This window comes from Triturus cristatus, chromosome 4_1 (genome assembly GCF_964204655.1).
Source record: "Triturus cristatus chromosome 4_1, aTriCri1.1, whole genome shotgun sequence".
NCBI lineage: Eukaryota > Metazoa > Chordata > Amphibia > Caudata > Salamandridae > Triturus > Triturus cristatus.
The window spans coordinates 630,492,678-630,520,637 of NC_140585.1; the positions used below are offsets into that span (position 1 = coordinate 630,492,678).

Below are 27,960 nucleotides of genomic sequence, written 5' to 3' on the forward strand. Positions count from 1 at the left end.
CTGGCTGGCCTACGCAAGTGAGTTGGTTGCTGTTATTCTTTAGACCACCTTGATCTATATATTGTATTATTGAAGCTTGGATGGTACTAGTTCCTCCACGTTATGTAACCCCCTGAGTTTGAAACGCTCACCTCATGCTCACCATGACATATCTTATTTAGCCCTTTACTTAGAGATAAAACGCCGTTGCGCTTTACCTAGGCACGCGCTAGTATGGTATTATCTCGTCCGTGATGGAAAAAGTTGGAGTCTATCAGACTCTGTGAGATTTGTGAGGTTTTGTATGGGGCGCTATGGGGATTTGTCTTTAGCTTGCTCGTTTCCCAGTATTCAGCATGCGGCGGTTTTGTTATTATTATTTTCAGTCCGAGTGGCTGGGGTATGTTATTGCTGACTTTCTTTTCAATTTCACTCCGGTTGTTACGTTACTTTCCGATCTCCCCCATTGCGCGAGGCTCCTCAGACACTTTGGTCTATTTGGGCTAGGTTGTGTTGGCCCTCCGCTGTATGTTTCCACAAGCTGTAAGATGCCGCAATCCCTCCCGTTATGCTGAGCGTGCGCTGGCCAGGAGCTTGTACAGTACAATTTGCTTGTCTGGCGTAACCTAAGATGGCGGCGCAAACAATATGAGGCGGCGGCTATAGGGTGCACTTTCGATTTAGTTTTCTTTTTTTTGCACATGCACAAAACTCTTTATGACCTCGTTAGATCTCGTGCAGGGAGGTATACATTGGGCAAAAACCGTGCTTGCGTTTTACCCTAAGTTGCCCCGTTCGCTTTTTCGCAGATCCTTGATCGCGTCCCTGTTACTCCCGTCGCACCACAGCTGCACTCCCGATACGTGCCGAGTTGTTTGTCTCTCTCAAGATGGCGGCCCCCATCCACCAGTATCAGTATCAGTTTCGCTCTGGCGGATTATCGATCTTCTACTCCCCCCGTCATCTCCGTGATACTACACGGGAGGTCCCTCAGCACTGAGCTTAGGTGAGTGAGCTGCTGGACTCTCTGCGAGCGTGGTTAAACTTCAGGTATCGGCTACGTGGGGTTTCAGTTAGCGAGTACCATCTTGGATCTTCTTTCTCCTTCGTACTGGCAGTTTCCTTCTTCCCTGATTTCCTTCTCCTTGTTGGCGGGCTGGTTCTTATAAGCAGATCAGCTTCTCCCCCGATCGTTCCGACGTCCTATGGTATGTTCCTTTTTTTTTTGTTTATCAGCACATGTAAGTTCTTTTATGTTGCTCGCTCTCAGGTTCAGCGGAGCGCTGGATTCAGGCGCCTGTATCCATTGCCGTCTAAGCCACGCCCCCAGACATACGATTTTAAAAATAATTATTTTCTGGACAGGCAACCAATGGAAAGATCTCAAAAGCGGTGAGAAGGCAAAACCAGATGGAAAGCTGCAAATGAGATGTGGAGCTGTGTTTTAAACCACCTGTAGTTTTGATAACAAATGTCTCATCAGCAGAGGCAAGTAAGGCATTACCATAATCCAGTCTGCTAATGATAAGTGCATGAAACAAGGGTTTTCTCGCTGAAAAAGGAAGGAAAGGTAAGTCTATCCTCAACAGGAGCATCATGTGGAAGTAGGTGCTGGCAATAGACAGAATCTGCTCTTTCATGGTAAGGGATTGGTCCAGTCGTACACCCAGATTTTTGACTATCTGTTTGGGTATTAGAGCAATACTTAATTCTCAAGGCCACCAGTCTTTTTCAAAGGAGACGACCAACTGCATGTTGTCTGCATAAGATAGTACTTCAAATCTAAAGGATTTGACAGTCTTGGTTCAGAGGGGCAATATATATGTTGAAAAGTGTTGGGCTTAAAAATGAGCCCTGGGGCACCCCTTTGTCTAACATCATGGTACATGATTTGAAGGAACCAAGATGGTTAGGGTTCTGTTTTGAAAGTACTCACCTAATCATTGTAGAGCTGTCCCATGGACTCTGATCTCGTACATAATTTGTTGTGGTTGCAAAAGACCCGATTCAGTAAAGTGAACCTTTTGTGAATGCAAAAAGGCTTCGTACATGTGGCCGAAGCAGCATATATTAACGCACTTCCTCATAGACAATGAATGCGCAAAACCTTGTGATACATCACGCCTTACGTTACATAATGGACTGTTAATGGAATTCAGCAATCTTTGTAAAGACAAGCAGTCGCCTGTGCCCAGCAGATCTGCAGCGGTGAACTTTCACACATTCCTGGGAATTTGCTAAGACCAACCAAGCCAAGAGATAAAATGGTTTTTAAAGCTGATTTGTTAATAACTCAATATTTTCAGTCTTTAGGCGATAGAAGACTCCCAGTAATTCAGGTTTTACCACTGTAGGAATATTCTTGGTGTGGCTACTAGCAGAAATCGCTATTAGCATGAGCTGAAGTCATTTTGGTTATGGCAGCCATTTTAGTTAGCCATGTGCTCACCATGTGCTTCTCCCGTCATCACTGTTGCCTGCCCTTGTATTTCGCTTGAGTCACCAACTATAGTTAACCCCTTCAGCACTGAGCCATAGCAATGTATGATTTGAAAGGCCTGTAGCTGCTAGAATGCACCTGTCTTAAATGTAACTGTCAGACTATTTCAACTGATGCAAGCAGTTTCGTTACTCCTCCCACTCTGTTGACTAAGTAGATTCTACTTGTCCATATATGTGAATAGCTATTCTTGTGTATATTTGTACCGCCTTTTTTTGAGTCTTCATGCTTACTCAGCTATAAACTGGCCACAAAAGGCACATGGTTTCTGTACTCCTTGGACTACCTCCTACAGTGGCCTGAGGGTACTGTATTGACGTAGTCTCCCTCATGAGAGGTTAATAAATCTATTTTCTTTGATATTACAGCTTCCGTGCCAATCTCTATTTTATTAGTCTAAGGACTTAAGGACAAAGAAGGGCGAACCCCTGCACCAGTGGGCCCCTGAAAAGGCTCACTCCCACATTGGGATCATTCCATGCCCACAAAGTGGAACTATGATTTCTGGTTCCATGTGGCGTTTGATCATCATATCTGCTGCAAGTGATAAGGGATGAGTTAGCAGGTGTACTCAGGAGTGAACCTCAAATGACTCAGTTCAGGTAAAGAGTGCTTATGCACGGGTGCTTTAGAGATGCCCAGCAAAGACGTCTCTCTTCTACACGGGCAGAGACATGCACTGAAGTGGGAGGCAGACGAAAACAGCCATCACAGGGGAATGTTTCATGCGCACACACACAGCACACATGCAATACACTTGGAATGTAATACATCAGAGCTTCTGCAGAGCAGCACTTCCAAAGAGGACCCTACGAAATGTTCAGGGGCCATCAATTGAATACAAATGTAGGCTGCGGCTAGGCAGAATTCTAAGAGGCCTGTTCTACGGAAGGGAGCCTTGAAGCAATGGAGGTGAGTAGCATACATTAACATTTGATAGCAGGCTGATATAAGCAAAGCGATGCAAATTGAGCTTCCCCTAAACAGAGAAAGGGTAGTGATGGACATGGGTAAGGGATCAGCTAAGGACTTCATGACCACCGAGCGCAAACGAATTTAAACATTTAAGTTACTTCAGAGAAAACAGAAAAAATGAGAAGTTCGAGTTCAAGCAAAGAAGTGACAGTTCTGGTCCTATGTTTTGTATGCTTCTCTAAGTAGCTTTTCGTTCTAAAGCATTAACATTTTGAGGTGCTCTATCGTATAATATTAATATTTATATAGCGCTCTCTAAACCCACAGTGGTGCATCACTTCGTGATTTAAACTTGCCATTACAACATTTTAATTGTTAAGCAAATAATTCGTTTTTGCAAACGAAAGCGCTCTGCTGGTTTTGGAAGTTAATTAAATTTGTGAAACCACTAGTCTCCACCTCCAAAAGAGTGTTACTAGATAAATGGTGAAGGCGCACGTGATAATTTGTAAATGTTCAATATTCCTCGAATATAGTTTGGTGAAAATCGAACTCTTCAAATGAAGCCCGAGCTCATGAGCACTGCACTACACACAGGTGACCATCGGAGGGCAGCAAAGACCGTGATCAAAGGCAGAGGGGATTTATATACGCAGAATTTATAAGGAATAAGAAAGAAAGATATTTACAAAAAACGATTGTCAACTTGCATTATTTTTTCCATTATATTTCTGTACATTTTCAGTGTGGACTGTAATCCTCGTGAGAAGTATTAGAACACTCAAAAACAAATCACGATAGGACACCTCGTCAGGGACATCTTAAGGATTTTGGGGTCCCTGGGCCAAACGTATTTTGGGGGCCCCTGTTCGGAACAGCTTTGAATTTATGATCCATTTTCAGCTCTTTCATGCACTCTTTGGCCAGGTCACTGACAGTGAACAGGCGCACTGGTCCATATTCTTAATGTGTTTACATCGAATATTTAGGGATAGTGAGGTGTGTTTTCAATACTATAACACAGCAGCAGTTCACTTATATTAATGAAGATAATCTCTGTGAAACATGACTATTTGAGTTCCTGCTTTAATCTGAAAGAATGAAACAAACGCAACATTTCTCTGCAAAATGTCTGATTCAAATACTGTTTTCCTTTCATTTATTTTCAGTATGGGTGATGTGTGAGAGTCTATTACAATCTGTGTAAGAATTATTCAGGGTCACCCTGGCAAGACTCTCTGCGGAACTGAGCTGGCTCTATCAGGGGGCCCCCTGAAGGCTGGGGCCCTGGGCCAGAGCCCACTTTGCCCATCCCTTAAAACGTCTCTGCACCTCGTCTGTACGGTTTCTATACATAGCTGCCAAGGTTTCAGATTGCTTATGTTGTGACATTTTCATAATTTCACTGTAATTATGAGTGACATTCAACGACTTTGAGTGACACTTTCTCACGAGTGAAAATAAAGCAATGAAGATGAGGGAAACATATAAATATCAGAAATTAGATCCTTTTGAGCAACCATAAACAGTAAAAAAGTCTTAATAAAGTTGCAAAGCACCAGAAATGGAAGGGCACTAACCAACATGAAACATAGAGAGCTCTGGCCCCAAGCAGGCTACTTAGTAGTAAGTCTCATCTTCCATGTTCACAACAATACCAGTGTGCACATTAGTGTTATTAAAAACGTTAACTAAAAGTACAGAACAACGTCACGAAGAACAGGGCAGCGCTGCAGACAGCACTTGACGGTAACACACCTAACACTTCATAACCTTCCGAATGTCGTGACATTCCAGATGTACAACAAAATAAAAAACAGATGATAACGTTCATTTTCCTCGAATTCTTCTATGTAGTATAGTGGCTGTGATAAAAACATTCCGTGCTGGAAAAGGTAAAGGCTTGGTAATGTAAAAGAATGTTTTTCGTACTGATTATTTAAATTGTCTTTCATTTTAAAGTGTGTGCCCCCGTTATGTTAAATGCAGTAAAATGTGCTTTGCCTGTAGCTCACACCCGGACACTGCCCACAACAATGCCGACCAGGCATTGGGCCCATGTTAAAAGTATAAGCAGCAATTTGTTAGACGAGATTGTCGTACACTGTTGGCCTGCTGTCTTAACACAGAGTAAACGTGACAAGATAATGCTCATTCACCTTCTTAAGTCAAGAATGGTTATTGTGGGGGTCCCGCAGCACCCCAATACTTCCTGCACCTATGTCTTCCAGTGAAGTAATTAGATGAAGATGTCAGCAATAATCTGTAGTTTAGGAGCAGTGCTTGTAATCTCACAGTGAGGTGGTCACGCTAGTTTCAAACCTAAATCTTGTAAGAACTGAGAGCACAAACACGGTCGTGCATATAGACCAGCAATGGCGGAATTAAAGTTCGACATTGCCTTCAGCGAGGGTTCTAGTCCCAGTGCAGGCACTGCTGGGGCACCCAGTGGCGGCTCGAGCTGCCCTGAATGGTCATAAAGGCTTCGTGGAATTGAAAGCAGCAAAGCCTTTCCAGCTGGTGCACCCTATACACCTTTATTCTTCCCCTTCCTCCCTTAGTTCTGAACGTGACTCACTGTTCACTCGGCCAGTACCGTATGGCACTCTTCAAGAGATTGCTTTAGAGTAGATGTTACCCGCAGATCGACGGGGACTGTCACAGTGAAGTAGTGAGTACCAGGACTCCAGCCCATACAGCCATGACGTAAAGTTGCCCGCCCTTTCCTTTGAATCTAGTGCACACATAATGGGCGGTCACACCTTTGGGATAAAGTTCACTGTAATAATATTTTGAAGAACTTTAGTGACTGCTACCAAAATTTACTAACTCCACTCACTATCTGTCAGGTGAGCAGTCGGACCCTTTCATGAGCACCTCCCAGCTCTGCTGCGGCACACAACACTGCGCAGCCTGCCTCGTCAGACAGAGAAATAAATATAGGGTAATAATTACCTAAGTCTTCTGACAGTTTGGCAAGCCACGATCCTGGCCACCAGTGTCATTAGGCTGAGGGAACTGAATTGCGCAATCTAATGAGAAGCTGCAGGCAGTGACACCAAAATACTGGCTGCACTGTATAGCGGTGCAAGCAGTGGGGTGCTTCAGACAACTTCCTGTTCTCATAACTGCCTGCCAGCTCGCGCCGCAGGCGCCACGCCCACCTACAGCTCCTCTCTCAGTATTCTCATTGGCCAAATCATGGGACACTATTGCAGTCCTTGACGCCATCATGTGACGTGAATATGAGGCCGGTGAATGGAGCCATCCGTGAGATCCCCGCTAGGGCAGAGTCTGTCAGTCGCCTGACTGCGTCTGCCAGAGCAGCACGGGCCGGATGCTGCTTGGCTCAGTGTTATCACCAGCGCTCTGGCTTGATAGCTTTAGGAGGCGCTACACATGCGTGACTCTGCATTTCAGTGCAGTGATACGGACCACCGCCTTGAAATGCGTTAGTCTAACGCGCGATGCGTGATATTCAGCAGGGCTGTCTATAAACATTGCAGGAAAGTGCACTGTTTCACAGCGATAGTAACCCTCCTCCCAGCTCATGTATTTGTTCACACACAAAGCTTTTTGAATTTCTCTCTCACTGAGCTTTTGTTTTCCTTAAAATGATGAACAGTTTAAATGTTCTTGGAATCAAAACATCACCTGATAATTATCTTCAACATAATCAAAGAGTTTCTTAGTATTAAATAGTTTGGTTCACAATTCCGTAACTGAACCAGAAGCAACAGTTAAGGGTAGCTTGTGTTTCTGCTCTCGCATCGGCTAGTAAAATATATTTGTACAAAACAGTTGTGAACCAATTAAACCTGGGGTGCCTTTGTACTAATATGATAACTGGCAACAGCGGTTCCCATAGAATAACTCACTAGTAAAAACAATTCATTGATAATGAAGCAAAAGGACAAACATCTTATGCCTCCATATACAGTGGCGTAGCAAGGTCAGGTGGTACCCGGTGCGGAAAATTTCTTGTCACCCCCGGCGTGACAAAATAGCAAACATATGTGTTTAAAACACATATTTTTGCCATTTTGTCACCCCCTCAGTGATGACACTTGTCACCCCCTGCTTGACAAAATGGCAAAAATTTGTTTAAAACATATTTTTGCCATTTTGTCACCCGCCTCAGTGATGACACCCGGAGCGGGCCGCACCCCCCTTCCTACGCCACTTTTCATATACATAACAAATAGTTAACAACAGTTAGTAAACCACTGCTCACACAGAGAATTAAAAATAGCAATGTAATTCACTGATTTAAGTGACCGAAATTCAATCTATAGTATGAAAAATCGGAGCATTGTACTCCACAAAGTCCGACATATTAAGTGTGAGAGTGCAGTGCACACTGTAACTGTATAAAAGAAAAACAATACAATACCACACCGAAGTATACCAGTTTTGCCTGTTTTCAAAATAAATGAAATATCATAAATGATACTCTTTGATTGATGCTCAATACTGTACTCTACCCAGTCCATAATCCAATCTTTATTGGCACAGCGACACCTAAGGAAGCTTACTTGACCTGAGGCTTCACCAGGACAGGCAATTGCGTAGAATTTTCTGTCAGAAAAGGTCAGGGAATATAATCAAGGTAGTGCGGTATTAGCAGGGTGGTGATTAAACCCACTTCAGGCAACTTCCTATTGTATTGTGACTTAGCTGACCTTAAAGTAACCTAAAAATCCATCATGTGCTCTTGGTGCCAATGAGAGTTATGGCCAGGGATAAAAAGAGAGATGAAGAAAGAGAAAAGGAAAGTTGCTCTAACAAGCGTTTGGAAATAAATATGTAAAATTGGACACATATATCCACAAAGCGAGGTGCTTCACACATGGTAAAACATACTCTTGCTTCATCTTTTGCAAAAAACACATATTGGGATAGTTTCAGTCTAAACTGTACCGGGTCAAGCAAAAATGAACACTGCAAACTGTGTATGCAAAGAATATCACAGTAGTGAAGGCATGAAAGTAAAACATTTTTAATGTGGCTGACAAGATTGCAATAGCGAGCCACACTTATCAATACAGGACTGATATTTTCAACCTAGGAACAGAAGAAATGAAATATTCAATGTGAAAAAGTTTGTGAATGCTGCCTATCTAAAATAGAAAAACCTTTTCTTAAATATCGATGTGTTTGTGTCTTTCGTGGTGTTATATATTCTAGTCTTGCAGAGTATTGTGATGAATCACACAGCCTCTCTTAAGAAGCTTTCCAAGGGGTGCAACACAATGCATGAGAGGGGGGGGGGGGGGGGGGGGGGGGGGGACATGTTAAATGATAGAATCGTTTACACAATGAGTGAAAGGGCTCCCCTGACTTGGAATGAAACTGTAGATTTGAAGGAAGGAGGGGCACGGAGAGCAACCACGGAAGAACCCCAGGAATTATATCATCACGCATGCCTGTTATAGTAAGCAGAGCTAACTATAACTTGCGCCCCCGCCAATGCACTGCTTATGACCACACATGTAACATCACTCATGATATGTTCTATGACATCAATTATGACATCCTTGATGACATTTCAAACAATATCATTGTTTTGCCATTTTTTTTCTTTTCAGATCCTGCGGGAGTCGCATGGGATTGCGGCAAAATTTGCAGAATTTTTTGGGGGGGGTTTGGCCATAGTGGGGAGGGGGCTAAGACGTTAGGGGGCAGGGTATAACAAATTTTTCCTCTTTATAATATTTTTTTTTAGATTCAACACTTCAGGACAGGGGACTAATTCCCAAGTCCTGTAATGGCGGGCAGCAACTTTTTTCTGATGCTGCTGGCAGCCAATCAGATTGCTCGCTCCTGAGGGAGTCTGACTCCCGCAGAAGCTAATTGGTCCAAGTGGAAAAAAGCTCCCTGGGCCAATCAGAAAGCTCTAATTTAAATTGGCACTCCCGCAAGTAAGTATATATATATATATCGCCAAGCACTCTTCCAATCCGCGCTTTTCCCTTCAGCCACGGCAAAAAGAGCACGGACCACAGTTCTTCAAATACCGATTAGTTTATTGTCATGTCGGTTCACATCAACAACACGGCAGCCATTACGCGTTTCATCCCTACATGGGGACTTGATCACATGACGCTGAACCACCTATAGTATCATGTTTTTAAAGGGGTTGGGCACTGTTTTTTTGACAACTTTTTTTCAACTTGTTTTTTTCTTTTATAAATCTTTAGGTCTTATATTGTTTAACCCAGAATGCAAGGAAGGATCAACTTATAGTGGAGACAAAGTGTTACATTTTCCTAGCACTTTGCTATATTTCTGTACAGCCAAAAGAAATACAATAAAAAAATATTCAATAATCCATGTCGTTATGAGGAGATAAATAAGCAGCACACAACATTTCCTCTCCTGTTAGCTGCTTGTTAAAATTACTATGTCTGTACTAATACATGGTTCTTATTCCAACATAGAGAATAAAATTTTCTTAATCAATTATTACTTCATAAATGATTATGGATAATGGACCAGATTTAGATAAACAGGTTAAAATTCATAAATAAATACATAAATATATAAATACATATATTGTATAATAAATACACAATAAAAATATATATATAAATCTATAAAGATATATGTATAGAAAAATTATTATTAATACAAAATTTCCATAAATATAACCATAAAAACAGTTATAAATACAAAAATGTTATAAAATCACTGTTTATATGTATTGATAAAATCCAATATAGACTACCCATCTGTCTCGCAATAGATAAACACATCCGTTAATCGCTCACTGTGGAACTTTCTAATTTGTGTTAGAGAATAATAGGATAAATCCCTTCTTGGGTATTACTCTCTAATTTGTTGTTGTAGACTCAGTTAGTGTCTTTATTGAAATATCTGTTTTCTGTTTAAAAATTGGCCCATTAATTGTTGGATCGTTCACTATTCAGTTAATTGTTAGAACCTAAATTCCCTCTATTGTCTCCTTATACTTGGCTTACTTGAATTAATTGATCCAATAAGGTTCTGTTTTATGAAGAAAATAGTACGTGTTGGTGAAAATACCAGAAAAAACCTCGCCCAAAACATTTTTTATCTATACATATCTTTATGTATAGATGTGCAAATTGTGCTTAAATATAAAATAATAAATAGAAAGGTAAAAGGGGATAGTAAAAAAGAGAGAATATATGTATAAAAAGACATATATATATAAGGAAGCAACGATATTTAGTTGCAGCCTTGCTGTTACTGATATGCCAACCATCGTATATATAATTCTATTAGATGTTTAGGTTGGTTCAAATGCTTAACTAATGTTAGTATGGCTAGATATCAAAGTTTGAATCGGGATTACAGTAAGGAAAGATATAGAATTGGCACCGTCACATGTTGCCTAACCATTATAAACTGGCGTGAAGCTCCTCCGAGCTATTAAGTCCGTTCGGGTGCTTACTGTCCAAATTTAAAATATAGTACATTTCCAAAATCCTGAGCGATTTTTCCCTGTCCCCCCCTCTCTTGTTTTTAGGGACAGAGTCAATGAGGAAGTAACTGAGATCTTTTGGGTTACCCTCATGTTTCTCCTGGAAGTGACGCGCTACTGGATACGCCTGGTCATGGTTCTTGATGTCACGTATGTGTTGGAGTATTCTTTTATGCCCTGGTAGGGTGGTACTACCAATGTATCTTAATTTACCCGGGCACTCCAACACATATATCACATGATCCGTCTTACAGTTTAGAGATTTGGTGATTTCATTGTTGGTACCACCAAATGGTGTAGAGTAATTAGTTGTAGAGACCCCATATTGGCAGGCTTTGCACACCTTGCATTTGAAGAATCCCTGTCTTTGTGACAGCCAAGATCCCTTGGCTGTCACACCACAAGGGTCATTATCTACCAACATATCCCTCATAGATACACCTCTTCTATATGTAATAGCTGGGCGTTTGGGGATCATTTTACCTATTACAGGATCCTGTCTGATAAGGTACCAATTTTTGTTGATGATTTTCCTTTCTGCTCCCTCCAAGCGGTTGTATTAAAAAATGAATCTAAAGTTATTTTTTGAATCTTCGTCTGGGGTGCTATATGTTGGGGTTTGATCAATCAGTGTCCCTCTGTCAACTTGATTGCATTTGACTAAGGCTTTTTGTAAACATTTGTTGCTGTAACCTCGTTCCTTAAAACGGCCAATGCATTCCTGATTAGCTATTTTTAAGGTTTCGCTATTACTGCAGATACGCTTAATTTGCAGAAGCTCCCCATAAGGAATGCTTTGTATGAGGTGCTTGGGGTGGGCACTACTGGCATGCAGAATTGAATTCCCAGCCGTCGGTTTCCTGTGTAATTTGGTTTCCACTTTACCATGATCTATATACTCCTCTACATCTAGAAATATTACCCTCATGTTGCTGATGCAGATATTACATCACTGTATTTAAACACTTATTTACCCATGTCTTCTTCCATTAATCTTTATCTATACATATATTACAAATATTTATTTTTCATAAAGACACATATGTCATCAGTGATGTAATATCTGGCGTCATCAGCAGAGGATTGCGGTCGCGTGAGTTATAGTTGCCTGCACTAACTAACAGCGGAATTTCATTGTTTTTTTACGAGTGAAATGTCCAGCTAACTATAAAATGTGTGAAACCTATGGTTTTTTAAGTGAATTTGCAAGGTTTTTTAAATGCTAATTCGTAACTATAACGTGTGTGAAACCTATGTTTTTTTCAGTGAATTTGTACGTTTTTTAAAATGCTAAGTTATGTATTTATTAATTTTTTTTTCAGATTTTTCAGCGTGCGCGCACCGTGCGCGCGCTGTGAACGACGGTTCGCAGTGCGTGCCGTGCGCGCGGTGCGCGCCCCTCAACATTTAAAAAGAAATCATTTTTTTTTCTCCCTTGGGGGTCTTTCTGTGACCCCCTGACCAAGGTTCTCCACCTTTTTTTCTCACCCCCTTAGACTGCGAGAGACAAAATGGCGGCCGACACTTCCTGGTTTTGACCGATTCGAATGTTTACCGACATCTAACAACCAATCAGAATTGCGCTCGCGCACGGCAGGGTGCGCGCACGGTGCGCGCGTATAGATATTGATATGCATTTAATTGCTATTTTCTCAGGAAATACTGAACAGATTTACACCAGACCTGCAAAAGGCACTTCCTTGACCTTATGGCTACCTCTCTGCCAAATTTCACGTAATTCTGTTCAGCCATTCGGGCTGTAGCTGCGACTAAAGGTCCTATGGAAAAATGCATGGGGAAAACGCGTTTTGGGACCCCCCCTTTTTCTCGGCCCCTGCTTGACAAATCACCCCGAGACTTTCAGGGTAGGAGATGAACGGAGCGCCCCATTTGTTTTGAAAATTTCGCGAGGATTCGTCAACCGGCGCCAAAGTTATTCAAAATAGATTTTTGAGATTTCCTATGGAAACTAGGTTGTAACTATAACTATCTACTGATATATATATATATATATATATATATATATATATTTGACCCTTAATTTTTATGAAAACTTCTGAATGGATTTACACCAAATTTCAAAAAGCTAAATATATGGACCAATATCTAGCTATCTGCCAAATTTTCAGCAACACTAAAAACGCTTTTCCACCAACTGACCTAACTATAATTACCCAGTAGTTACCGCCACTGTGTAATATATAACAATCAATCAGGATTAATATAGCACTGCTAATCACCCAATATGGTATCCAGGCGCTTGCAGGTCCTGGAAGGTTCATTCAAACAGCCAGGTATTAAGGGCCCTTCAGAATTTCTGAAGTGAGGTGATGGTCGGGAGCTGCGTGGGGAGGCTGTTCGAGGTCTTTGCTGTGCTGTGGGAGAAGGACCGTCCTCCACTTCTGCTTCAGTAGATGCGGGGAGAATAGGCAAGTGATAAGGAGGAGGAGTATAATCTTCTCAATGGTTGGTGGAAGTTCAGGAGTTGGTTAATGTATGCAGGTCCTTGGTTCTGTAGAACCTTGTGTGTAGGGGTCTGCAGCTTGAACTGGCATCTCTTCTGTACCGGGAGCCGGTGGTGTGTGATGTGTGTTCATCAAAGGTCAAGGGGGAGTCTGGCTGTGGAGTTCTGTATGGTTTGATGTCTCTGTAGGAGGTGGGCAGTAATTCCTACTTTGAGAGCATTACCATAGTCCAGTGTGCTGGTGATGAGGCCCTATGTCACAGTGTGTCTAGTGTGCAGGGGTAGCCACTTGAAGATCGTATGTAGCACGTGCAGAGTGAGGAAGCAGGCAGAGGAGACGGAATTGATCGGGACTTTCATGGTGAGCTGATTCTCAATGATGATTTAGAGGTTTCTGTAGTGGTCGGCGGTTATGGGTGCAGGTCCCAGGTCTGATTGCCACAAGGAGTTGTTCCATGGTTTACTGTTGTTGAAGATTAGTACTTCCATCTTGTCCATTCGGCTTCAGGCAGGTGTTCTACATCCAGTCGGTGATGATTGTCATGCATTTGTGGAAGTTGGTCCTGGTGGTGGTAGGGTCATAGGTGAGTGAGAGGATGAGTTGGGTGTTGTCTGCATACGTTATTTTGCTTAGGCTGTGCGATATGACAATGTTGGCCAGTGCGGTCATATATGTGTTGAAGAAATCAGGGCTGAGGAAGGAGCACTTGGGGACACCACAGACGATATCCTTAGGTTCGGATGTGAAAGGTGGTAGGCAGACCCTTTGTGTTCTTCCCATGAGGAAGGGGGTGATCCATCTCAGTGTGTCCCCTTGGATGCCAATGTGGAGAAGTCTTACGATCAGCATGTTGTGAGATACTGTGTTGAAGGCTGCCAAAAGGTTGAAGAGGATCAGAGCTGCTGTTTCTTCTCAATGAAGTAGGGATCGGATGTCATCAGGGCTGTGATCAGGGGGGTATTGTTGCTGTGACTGCTACGGAAGCTGGCTTGAGAGGCGCTGAGTAGCTGGTACTGCTCCAGGTGTATTAGCCAAAAAACAAGGGGGAAGTAGAGGTTACAGGTTAGGTTTACCCTCCACCAATACAATCTCCAAAAAACAACTACCTGAACAAGTCAAGTAGACAAAAACCTAACCAGAAAAAACACACAGGTGTTCCAGAAGTCAATTTGATCCTGAAGAGCACCGAATGGAAAGAATGAATGCGGTCCGTGAGGTTTGGCTCAAAATAGGTATAACCGAATACCTCCAGGTGTGTCATGAGTTGCCTGATGATAGTCTTTCCCAGTACCTTGGCTGGGAAAGGGAGCAAGGAGATAGGCCAATCATTTTTTAGTTTACTGCGGTCCGCAGAGGGTTTTATGAGTAGTGGTCTTACTTCAATGTGTTTCCAGGCATCTGGAAATGTTGCAGTGGTGATTTAGGTGTTGAACAGGGTGGCGAGTTCCTGACCAATCCTTTGGTTTCTGAAAATGAAGATATGATACATGCATGGGTCTTTGGGAGCTCCCGAGTGGGTGGGTTTCATGATGGAAGCAGTGTCTTGTGTGCAGAGGTGGTTCCCAGTAGTCCGTCTGTGGTTTGTGTCAGTTGCGGTGGGGGCATATCAAGCCTTTGAGTGCAGCATGCAGTTCGAAGTTTCTGTATATGGTTGCGATCTTCTGGAAGAAGTCGGCGAGGTTGTTGCACAGCTCCTATAAGGGTGTAATGTTTTCATTGGCAGCTGGGTTGGAGGATTCCTTAATGATGTTGAAAAGTTCCTTGCTATTGTTGGCACTGGTTTCAATGGGTGCAGCTAGGGCAGCTAGGACTGTCAGGCGATGGTAGAGGTTAAGGGAGGTCTTGAAGGCTGCACTGTCAGAGGTGTCCTTGCTGTCGCACCAGCTTCCTGTTCAGCTGTTGGCTGTCACGTTTCACTGCTCTAAATTCTTGGGTGTACCAGCTGGCCATTTTGGAGGATCTTCTCTGATTATTGCTCTTGGTGGGGGTGATGCTGTCAGCGCAGTTGGTGATCCAATCGTTGAAGTTCTTATTTCCCTGTAGGAGGTGAGGTGTTGAGGGTATCCATCTAGCTGGTCTCCGAAATTTTGCTCCAGCTGTGGTGGGGGGCACTGGCCATCTTGGGGGTCGCAGTGCATGGGCTGGAGATGATAAAGTGGATGAGGGAGTGATTGGCCCATTTGAATTCTGTGATGTGGTTGTATTTGATGCAGTTCCTAGAGGTTAAAATGGTGTCCAACATGTGTCCTGCGGTGTGCATGGGGTCCCAATCATTTGGGTAAGTCCGAGGCTGCTCATGCTGTTGTGCTGAGCGGGTGTGCAGTGTTGCCGTCATTGGGGCTGTCGATGTGAAAGTTGAGGTCACCAAGGAAGATGTAGTCCTTGGAGTCCAGGACTAGGGGCGCAATGAATTCTGCGATTGTGTTTCTAAACCTGGAGCAGGGGCTGAGGGTGTCTGTATGCGAGGGTGCCTCTGATGGTTGTCTTGTCGTCCGTGTGGAGCTTGAAGTCGAGGTGGTCCACTGGGGTGATGGTATAGTCAGTGAGGGTGGGGCACTGTATGATCTCTTTGTGGATGATGGCTATTCCTCCTCCCAGCTTGTTGGTGTGGTCCATGTGAGTGATTTTATATCCATCAGGGATTGCTGTTGCGATGTCAGTGGCGGATGCAGAGTTGCTCCAGCTCTCGGTGAGAAAGACGATGTTGAGTGCGAGGGTGGCAATGAGCTCCCATAACTCGGTGGAGTGCTTGCAGATAAAGCGTGTGTTAAGGAGTAGGCAGTGGAGTTGGTGAGCCTCTTCTGGTGTGGCGTGGCAAGAGATAGGAGTGGTGCTTTGTGGCATGACGGTGGTCATGCTGGTGCAGGAGAGGATGCATCTGACACAGGAGAATGGTCCTACCGGAGAGTATGGTGCAGCATGGTATCAGTCTCTGCTGTGTTGTTTGCTGTTTAGGGCACAGATGATAGCAGTGTCATACCTGCTGGTGAGCCAGGTGTCCTGGTGCTCGGTGCGGTCCAGGCTTGGCCAGGTGCAGACAAACTTGTCTTTGGATGGCCGGGGCGTGCCAGCTGCGCACAGCCACTGTGCTGCCGCACTGCTTCCCCCATTAAAAGGGTCCTGGAAGGATGGAGGGGTTAAGGGAGGTGGTGGGAGGGGCTTGGTGGAAAAAATGGGCGGCAACAATCATGAGTGGACCGGTAGGGAAAAAGAAAAAAATCTAAACGACGAGAAAACGGGCAAAGAGGGGGTCAGCAGGGAAAAAGCACAATAGAGCGGAAAAGAAACAGAAATAGCAGATAAGCAATTTAAGGAGGTGAAAAGGGGCGTCAAAAAGGAGAGAGCACAGCAGAGAAGAGCAAGTCAAGAAAGCACAACTGGAGATGAAGCACTGGCGGGCTGGTGGGACGAGGAAGGGCTGGGTCTGGGACCTCCTCTGTATATACTTCCAAACAACGTCACCGGTTCTGAAAGGAAAATCTCTCAGATTGTAAAAGAAAAACAAGCATTGGCATAGCCAATAGGTCTCGCCTTTGGGACCTTATAAGTGTTTAGCCATGCAACAGTTGATGTAGTTGCACCAAGGATATTGTGCTGGATAACTAAAAAATTATAATCAATCAATCAGGAACATTTATAGAGCGCGCTACTCACCCGCGAGGGTCTCAAGGCGCTGGGGGGGGTGGGGGGGGTGGCCCTACTGCTCGAAGAGCCAGGTCTTGAGGTGCCTCCTGAAGGAGAGATGGTCCTGGGTCAGACGTAGGTGGGTGGGGAGGGAGTTCCACGTCTTGGCCGCCAGGTAGGAGAAAGATCTTCCTCTGGTGGTGGTTCCTCGAATCCGCGGGACGGTGGCGAGGGCGAGGCTGGTGGAGCGGAGCTGGCGGGTAGGTGTGTAGAACGTGAGGCAGGTTTTGAGGTATTCGGGGCCCCTGTCGTGGATATCCTTGTGTACGTGGGTGAGGAGTCTGAAGGTGATCCTCTTGCTGACGGGGAGCCAGTGCAGGTCTCTCAGGTGGGCAGAGATGTGGCTGTGTCGGGAAATGTCCAGAATGAGTTGTGCAGATGCGTTCTGTATGCGCTGGAGTTTTTTCTGTAGTTTGACCGTATAAGGTTCCAAAGGCAAGACCTATTGGCTAGGCCAATGCTTGTTTATTATACTAATAGTGAACAATATTACATTATTTGCTGTTAGTTTAATAAAAGAAATGGAGTACAAATAGCTGGAACATTACTTTTTCAGAACACTGAGGTAAGTAAAAAAAATGCTCTTAAATGTACGTATGTTGTGTGTGTGCTTGCAGTTGTGTGTTTATGTAAGAGAGAGTGTGCATGTGTGAATGTGTGTGCGAATGTAGGCAGAGTGTGTGTATGTATATGTGAATGCCTGTGTATCTATAAGCATGTATGTGTAAGTGAAAGTGAAGGCCAAGGGGCATGTGATGTCACTTCCGCTACCGCAGGCATTTTGGTGAATTGACACCATGAAGTGCGCTAGTGATTAAGCTGTCTGGCACCACGAAGAGACAAGAATTTAATTCCGGCTTCTCACTTGGGGAAAGTGTGTGATACTGGGAAAATCGCTTTCACCTTCCGCCTGAATTACCTAATCTGCTGAAACACGGGAGTCTGTGAACCTGACCAAACCGCATACGACCTGCATAAACTACCCCTGGATGCCTGATTTAATCCACAGAGAAACAAAAAACAGGAGTAAGCCCGTTATCCCAGCAGAGACCGGGCAATAATCTTTAACAAAACAACAATGTCTCAACTGGATGTCATTAAAAAGACAAATTTCAAAGCAATGATGAAATCACAAGGGGAAGGAAGAGAGACCACAAGAAATTCATGAAAAAAGTGTATTGTAAGTAGTTAGAACAGCACTACGGTACAATAAAGGTACAAATGACCAAAACACACAAGTGGGCACTGAGCGTGCTAGTGATAGTGAACGGCGCAGTGAACACAATAGGTGAAGACAGCGTGAACGGCGATGAAATAATAATGACAATGTGTTCATAAGAATATAATTATATACAATCTAATTTGAACAAATTTACAAGTGACCACAGAAAAGCCAAAGTTCTTTCAACATCACGGGGGTCTGCAACCGGGAAGCACTCTAAGTCCGGGAGCCAGGTATAGGCATCAAAAAGTACGTGCCTCGGGAGAAGAATCAAATCTGACTCGATCGAAGGGCAGGAACAAATCCTCAAAGAATGCGGGACGGGACGGGCGAATCGAGCGTCCATTCCGTGATGTTGACCCCTGATTACTAAACCACTGATTATACGCTGATTTGCATCCGGTTAGATTTACCTCTATTGGATTCTCCGTACTTACCTGTACTACGTCCAGCACACGTTTATTTTTGACCATTGTCCTGATGATGGCCTGAAACCAATCAGGCTGAAACGCCGTCGACAATCCTCAGCAAACGAAGGCTTTTCTGTGGTCACTTGTAAATTTGTTCAAATTAGATTGTATATAATTATATTCTTATGACCACATTGTCATTATTATTTCATCGCCGTTCACGCTGTCTTCATCTATTGTGTTCACTGCGCCGTTCACTATCACTAGCACGCTCAGTGCCCACTTGTGTGTTTTGGTCATTTGTACCTTTATTGTACCGTAGTGCTGTTCTAACTACTTACAATATACTTTTTTCATGAATTTCTTGGGGTCTCCCTTCCTTCCCCTTGTGATTTCATCATTGCTTTGAAATTTGTCTTTTTAATGACATCCAGTTGAGACATTGTTGATTTAATCCACAGGCAACATACCACATGCAGCGTTACCCTGCCAAAAAGCATGGTTTAGGGGCAGACTCTGCCCCTCTGTGTTACTGCATCTCCTGTAGGATATGCAGGTGTGAAGGGGTATTCAGAAGGCATCACCAGGGGTCTGTGGCTGAGCCCGTAGGTGTGTGACTCCCTGGCACCAGGGTGTGCAGGGAAGCTTGGCGATCAAACAGCCCCCTCTTTATAGTGCAAATGGTGCTCGACTGAAGGGGACAATAGCCGCCCGGGCAGGTGGGCCAGTCGGAGGAGGGATATCAGAGCCCACTTCCTGCTAGGAGCATTTAATGTGGTCATTAACCCAAGCACTAGATACCTTCAAAGCTCCCTCGCCCCAAAGCCGGGCACCTTTCCCAGGCCGAAGCTGGCCCGCAGGATTTCATTTATAAAAGTGCAGATTTTCACATCAAAGGTGTATTTATATACTGGGGGTGGGAGCGGGTTCACGACATGCAACAGCTGACTACTACACCACTTTAATTTAACGGTGACGCGAGTGGGTGGAAAAGAGTGTCAACATCCTCCCCGCGTGCACAGTGCAGCCGCCCCTCAGCTTCTCTGTGCTGGGCCCCCTTTCCTCAGCATTTCACTCTGATTTCACCATTTCAGCATGAGTGCTGGTGGAGAGAACCCAAATATTCGTCTGTACAGTCCTTATCCCATAGGAAATACCAGTGGAAGGCTGCACGTGTAAAGATTCACACCACTGCAGAAAAGTTTGTACAAAACTTGCTATTAGTGTAAAAAGAAAAAAAGAGTACATGGTACCTAACCTCGGCCCATAATCTTGGAAGGCTGCACCACGTTGAAAACAGAGAATACTTTTTGCCAACTGTGTAATAGAAACAAAAAGCTATTTTGCCACACTTTAAAAAACAAGTAGAACAGCAGGCAGAAGCCCACTTGGCAGGCACCTCTTCCTGGACATACAGTTTGCTCAGCTTGTTTTCGCGTGAGCATCATCATTAAAACATACAAATGTAGGCGAAGGAAGAGGGTCACATGTACTCAGGGTAAAAAGTACTAGGGCAGGTCGGAGGCTTTTAACCGGAACGCAGCACGGCTATGATCTCAATCCGGCGGTGAGGTGAGCCTGAGGGAATTCCCTTAGGGGGCAACTGGCAGAGGAACCCTGCCGGCATCCCTTCTGTTCTATAACACAACAAAGATTCCCTGGCCCCACGAGTGGGATACAGAAACATATTGCAGGATAGGAAAGAAAGTACCTGCGGACTTCCTTTTTTCCATCTCCTCTTTCAACCTACCTAAAGAATGGGGCAAGTCCGGAATTCGAGCCTGTAATTGCACAGCAGCAGAAACTGCATCCGGTGACGTCACTCACTGGCATAAAGCACTAACAATTGAAAACTATATACCTGAGTACTATTCATACCACCCTCATTTCCATAAGCATGCAGCTTTTAAGCACTCTGAATAAACGCGTAAACAACAAGGATTGGACACAATTCTATTGGATAAATGAGAATACAAGGACAGTTTAGCTCTGCAAAGCCTAATTTGAAATACATGTTTGTTTCAGATGTTTTCTATTGCACCTTAATGTACTTCTTCATAGTTCAGCTAACAGCGAAGCAGTGTTAGTAAAGATATGAAAACGTGGCAACAAACAATTCCACTAGATGGCGATATTTACATACGAGAATTTGTTGCCAGGTCGCTTTTCACAATAACATACATGCCAACATTTCAGAAGAGGAAAGAGGGAGATTTAAAAAATAAAATAAAAATCGTGAGAATGGGGCCTTCAATCGGGTTTCTGTCATGTATGGACTTCGGAAGTGTGCTGCTGCAGGATCGGACATTTGAAAGCAAATTCACGTGTTTTTTTTAAATCACCTTTCAGAAGCATGGAGCGCAATGGCAGGCAGAGAAAGAGGGGGATGCAAGAGTTGTGCACTGGCCTGGCAGGTTGCGATCAGTGCACACCCCCCCCTCCCTTCCCCCGTAAGCCCGGGCTGAAACAGCTTCCGGGCACACACACAGCCCCCCCCCAGTACTTCACAGGTGTTTAAAAAACCATTCGGTTGTTAATGGGGCTTTGTTGGTTTTTTCACCCCTTCCAGAGCCCCTGCATCGCCATTCTGACTATTGCTGGAAGAATTAGCACGTTACACATTACCAAGCCCTGTCAGCTGAAAACCCGAGGAATCGGGTTTTTGCTTGCAGGAATCGGGAGGCGGGAGACTAGCCTTCAAATCGGTAGTCTCACGCCTGAATCGGGAGTGTTGGCATGTATGCAATAAGTCTGGCCGCTGCGGCATTACATGCAATGTATTTTATTTGTTTCTCTTCATAGTGCCTTTAGCCAGCTAAGGGAAAGTACGAAAATAGGAGGAAGGAGAGAGGTAAGCAGGGATCAAAGCAGAGGGAATGAGGAAAGAGTTTTGTGCCTGCCACACACATTTTGAACAGGCATAACGACTAGGCTAGGATTAAAAGAAGTGTCGAGATAAGAAATAAAACCAGTTCGGGAATTGGGTATTTCCCCATTTAATGAGTGTACTACTGGATTTCTCATACACGAAGAAATAATAATAAGAAACTCAATCCCCAGAATCTAAGTCCTGATGAGACCCGGTATTTAGAAGTGGGTCGAAACGCCGTCGACAACAAAATAAGAGACAGCTTTAATTGAATTATTACATATTGTTTATAAACTGTCCTTGTTACATTTTTTCCAATAACCTTCTACACTTTTGTTTGTATTTTTCTGTTATAATTGTGAGGTTATGTTTTTTTTTTTTTTCACTGGGGTCACCTTGCACTGTGAATATAAGAGAAAGAGGAGTTGTGTATATAAAGAATGTTTTTATATGTTTTTCAACAAGAAAGTTTGTATTAAAATAAAGACCTCGGCTGAGGCTTGGTAAATTTCAATAAGTCGTGTGAAGGCTTACTGTGTTGACCATTGATTTGGTATTCCTGTGTGAGAGATTAATTCAAAAACAACTATCGATGTTGTATACAATAGATTATTATTTTTAAATCAGTTCCTTGTGAACATTGTTTTTGCAGTACATTGTACTTACCCGGTTCGCAGGGACATAAGGGTTGCTCTTGTAATTTTGAATATAGGATTTCCCAGCACATGGTTTCCTTCCATGCTTGAATTACTGAGGAATGTAGCGTCCCACGACTGACGCGCGCGCGCGCTGGTGATGCGTGCGCGTGTAGCAGCACGTGGAAGTGATCGCGCTAGAAGGCAGGCAGATGGCGGCTGCGCGCCTGAACGCAAGCGCTAGGCCACCAAAAGCCTGTGGCAGCACTTTGGAAACCCGTACACTAAATGTCTTGCAGAGCAACGCATGCGCTGGCTCAGTGAGACCTAATGGCAGGCCACTCCGTGGTTGCTATTGCGATGTTAAATCATCCATCAACGAGGAGAAAATGGAGTGTTTCGACCTTAGAGAGGTCTTGAACATGTATGAATAGCAACCACGGAGTGGTCTGTCATTTTCCTTTCACAAATAGAGGTCTTTGTTTCATCTATAGGAGGCAATCGCGCAAACAGGCCCTCCACCCTTAGCGGTGAGTGTCACCTTGCCGGTCTGTCAGAGAAAATATATAACAGTTGATACGGAAAATGAAAACATGCTAAATACTTCCAAAGATTGCTTGTACTAATCGATCCCTACTGCAATCACAGTTTGTAGCAGTCTCCAATAGTTAGCTGAAAATATCCTAGGAAAAAGTCTGGCTGACTATTTTGGTGAATGACAGGATGTGTGCACGTGTATGTAAGGGCAGCTGGGACAATGAAACCCCCAGGGTCCAAGCCAGTGGTGTGAATGATATACACTGGTGTCTGCAGTGAGAGCATAAGCCAACTCAGTTATCTTTTTAATAATTGACAACCAGCTCAAATTACTGAACTATCCTCAGGACAGCATCGATAGGTAAATATTACCATGAACTTTATCCTTTAGTTTCCATATCTGTAACACACTCTTCTGTACAAACATTAAGGCACTTTCGATAAATAAATATGACTTTGGCGCAGTGCTTAATTTGAGCCGGTGCTTTCTGGTGCTGAGCACCGGCACTTAATTGTTTTCCGGTGCTCGGCACCGGCACCTAATTGTCAACACCACACGTAGGGCAGTCTGCCACAAGGTGGCGCTGCTCATGCAATTTAGAGATGAGTAGTGTAACAGTTGTTTAGGACAATAATATACATAAAAAAATGATCAATTCCTGCCTCCCCAGCCATTCCTTTAGCTTTAGGGACCTGGAATAATCTGAACTGTTGCATTTACATGTGAGAAAGATGGTTAGTAGTTGTTTTGGCAGCGATGACAAGGGCGATGGGTGGTGCAAGCTGCAGTGGCGTCCTGGTCAGAGCCCTGGCATATAATATTTTACAAATTAAGCACTGCTTTGGCGCAAAACATTTGCCAGAGTCTTACCTTCGGAAAGTGGGCGAAGCAATATCCGGGTATTTGGATCCTGGCTGCCGGAGTCCTCCTGCCCCACAGGCACTGGCTGAGGTCGGGCTAGATTTTGGAGAACTTGACATTGACACGCTCTCCGAGTCAGACACCGTCACTTTCTCCTTGTCTTTGTCCGTCTGATTGGTAGCAACGGGGCTCGACCGCCCTGACCCAATTTTCGAGGGCTCTCTCAGCTTGGTGCTAGCAGTGCCTGCTGATTTGCTGCTGGCGTTCGAGTCTATGCTGCTGTTACTGGATCTGTGCCCACCCCGGCCGGCAATGGCGCTGGTGCTCGACTTCGAAGGGCGGGGTAAACTCCTGTACTGCATGGTGGTTTTCGCACTGACGAGCAGCACCTCGTCGTCCTGGTTCTGAGAGCCGTCCAAGCTGTTCTTTCTGCCTGCGTTCGATTTGCCAATAATGCCTGAAGATTTAGGCATCTTACCGAGCGTGGCAGAGCCGCTGGTTATCGTGGCACCGCTGGCAGTGATCATGGTGGTGGACCCGACCCCAGCCTTCTTGAACCCGAACGAGCCTGTGGCGGTGGGCCGTGCGATGCCCGACGGCGGCTTCTTGCCCTCGTCCCCGCTGCTTTTCCCTGCGTCGGACGGGGAGCGCTGGATGGGGCCTCCTTTCAAGGGCGCCTTCACTTTTTCTGAAGCCTTCGCGTCGTCCGTTTTACCTGTTGTGAAATAAATAACATATTACACACGTGAATACATTGCGCTACATCGGGGTGGTGTTGCTCAGCAGCATATTTTTATGAATCTTGGCAATGCTCTTTTTGTTGTGTGCTCTTTTTTGGCCCAAAGAGAATGAACAAACAGTAAAACAACATGATCAAGTATGAATCCAGTCAACAGAAAATAGACACCTGTGCATAATCTCCTCAAATTACACTTTGTATAATCTAAGTAAATTCGGAGAAACTAAAGCACCAGTGAGAAGAAACGGCGCACGAATTTAACACCATGTTGGTACTCCAAAAGGAGAACTCTGCCTAGATGGGCTTTTGTTGTCACTAAGTTAAAGAGGGTGCAAGGATTGCGTTGCACCAAGTTTGCACTGCATTCTGACGACATTGGCCTATCGATCGGCCATTTCTAAGATCCAGCATGAACCACCCAGTATGTTCTAAAAAGCGTTCCAAATATGCACACAGCCAACTGCTAGTGTGATTGACACTGGGCTTAGATCAGTCATTTGCACAATTAGTTTTTCCAGGAAGGATCGCACCAGCAACTAACTATGTTTACAATACATAGGCTCCAACACCCTGATGTTATTTGAGACGTCTGGAAACGTAATGAAAACTGACGCAGGCATCCAACGTCCTGGCCTAACTGCAAACAGGACATTATGAATGGCTGACTTCATGGGGCGGCTTTCAACGTCACTGCATTGTAGGGTGTGGTGCCTCAGCCAGGGACTCTCTAGACACCGTGGCATCAAAGTTACTGCCGGTGAACCAACATGGATGAAATAGCTCGTTCTCAGAGGGAGAATTTAAGTACTCCTGGATCGTCAGAAAACATGCATATTTTTAAAACACATTTTAATAATTTATGTCGGCTTAAACTGCGCGGACTGAGACTCGGCTGTGGCAAAGACGAGTTCTACCCAGTGATATGCGGAGTCAAAAAAACCTCGTTTAAGACTGCATCTGTCACTATTCAGACAATTAGGAGCAGGAATAAATAAAAGTGTTGGTACTGGCGTCCTGTTTAGCGGCAGTAATCACTCCTTGACACTAGATGGCAGACCAATACAACGTTTCTTTCATTGACTAACCCATCCCTTACAAGCGCCAATGCCTGCTTCCCCACTTCAGCAAATCGAATGGTTTTCATTGAATCATTTTATCCTTCCTGCCAGGCACATGCTAGCCTATAGTTAACGGTTCCATACAAGATTGACTAGGAATAAGTTACAGTGGCTTTTGTTTTTTTACGCTTATTACTACCGATTTACTTATGTACATTACTGTAAATATTAGGTGTGACTATTACAACTAACTCGATGCTGCGTTTTTGTACGACATTGGAAGATCAAATGCTCGTGTCAGCTATGGGTGCCTAAAAATATGTGATGAGTAATCATACTCTAATGAGGACGCCTAATTTGCTGAGCGATCAGCCCCGTTGTAGCCTTAACCAATTTGCTAGAGATAGAGCGTGAATGTTATCATGCATCCATCTTTACAAATTCCTACCTAAGAAACCGATTTACGACACTCATTAACCCCTTCGCTGTGGCGCAAATTCCGCCGCAGCGCTGGGGGTGTTTTAAGTGTGCGCGGCGCCGCCATGCTCATGACGGAACTACGCCGTCATGAGTCACGGGTGAGCTGTGCTCATGACGGAGTGGTTCCGTCACGGCGCCGCCCACTTACGTTAGACGCCCGCACAGGCGGGGAAAAGGCGCCGCGTGGGCGGAGCAGCAGCCAACGGCCGCGGCATGACGGAACCACTCCGTCATGAGCACAGCGCGACCGTGGCTCATGACGGAGTGGTTCCGTCATGAGCAGGGAAGGGATTAAATGGATGAGACCATAACAATGATATGTTTACCAGCTGAGAAAAATTACATCTGCAAAGTCATGTTTCAGATATTGCATTGTAAAAGCATACGGAATGTTAGAATAATGACTATATGGCAAAGAAAAGCTATGTAAAGAAACAACAATTTCATGCAAAAGCCTTTATGTATTTATGAGAAAGGATGAAAAACAAAAAGTAACCTAGAGAGTTTATAATAACAATATTTTAATGTGCATTGAAATGAATGCATCTCATTTAACTGAAATTGAACATGCGTATTGACATTAACGAAGTGTAGAGAATGCGTTAACATGAGAACTGACAGATTCTTAGAGGTTTTTCTGTAACGGATATAATGAATAAATGCATTGAAAAGGAATCTGCTCAAATAAACTCACATGGCAACGTACAAAAATAATACTGATATACCACCTGAAAGAAGAATTTATTTTTAGTAGTGATTAATATTGACTTGTATTACACAAGAGCATTGCATTTGATTCACATGAAAAACTAAAGCATTTAGAAATTGGTGATATTAAATAATATTAATATTGTTGTGATTCAGTTGTTTTTCATTTAGGCCTCAAAAGTTTTCTTTCCTTAGCCAACGCTAAATCATGTGAAAGCTTTCTCCCAAGCCATATGATAACTTTCTGTAAAGTTTCTACTTGTGTTCTAGTCATCAATGGACTTACTTCTTGCTTGTAGCATATTTGATTGAATTTACAACAAATCTTATTACATCCCAGTGAAATGTGCCTGTGATCGTACCGACGATTGATGAGTAAAAGTACTGCCTACTTCCAAGGGTATTACAAGACACTAACCAAATGGAATATAATGATCTGAAGGAAAAACGTGGGAAAAGGATTACTTAATTTTTACGGATTTGTATATTTTACCGATCCCCACGTAACAGCCCATCGTGAACGACCAAAGAAACCCCATGGACTTATGAAATTGATACGTTAAGGAGTGCGAACCTGGAAAATATTGGAGTATAATTGCCCAAATAAAGTAGGAGTTGTGGGCTGGCTATTCTGGCTTTCTTGCATTTCCTGACCAGCATGCTGTTGGTTTATCCTTTGATCCACACGTTTGCTTTGTTTTGGTTTTCTCTTCCTTGCCCCTATTCAAATAATTCTGGGTGGTATTGACTCTAACGAACAGAAGCCTACGTGAACTGTGACCTTATCCTGTGCTGTTACTAGTTGGCAAATGTGCGCAGGTTGTTACCTTTCGGCTGAAAGGTTACCCGACTCCTGCCATGGCAATCGGTGCTGCAAAACAGACACAAACTGATTTACATGAGGACTGAATCTGAATGAACGACATTGATTTGGTTTGTATGAGCAGCAACTGAGCCTGTAATTTCATGCTAAGGAGGTTATATCTCCTTTGGATGAGGAAGACTGTAATGTACTGACTACTGAGTAGTTTACTTTGCATTAACAATCTGTTATTAAATTTGATCTTTAAATGTGTTTCTCTCCTTACTGCAATTCTTGAGTCATTAGATAAATGTTCTTGTTAAATTATCCTTACTGATTCTGTTTCATTCTTTTGGTGATTTTATTTGTCTCATGGAATCTATATTCATGGCTGGTAAAAGTAATAGGTTATGTTGAACATTAGATAGTGTTAACAATGATCTATTCCAGGTCCTCATAGGATAATTGTTCATTCCACAAATATTCTAGTCCCTTGCAGCTCAACGCAAGCCATCAGAGGACCCAAGTAATGGTAATTGTAGCAGCTAATGGAGGTTTCTAGTGATCTCGATCTAAGAAATGAGATGGCTAAGAAAAATGGGCCGGGTTATTTGAGAATATAACTGATGA

General features: G+C 43.7%; 1 protein-coding gene across 3 annotated transcripts in view; it reads right to left on the reverse strand.

The window, feature by feature from the left end:
• Window positions 1-27,960, reverse strand: part of NAV3 (neuron navigator 3) — a 1,112,283-nt gene that overhangs the window by 274,507 nt on the left and 809,816 nt on the right. For all 3 annotated transcript variants that reach the window (XM_085653004.1, XM_085653005.1, XM_085653006.1), the window contains exon 15: window positions 23,553-24,258. In XM_085653004.1, the coding sequence (XP_085509130.1) occupies window positions 23,553-24,258 (706 nt within the window). The remainder of the gene's footprint in view (window positions 1-23,552; window positions 24,259-27,960) is intronic.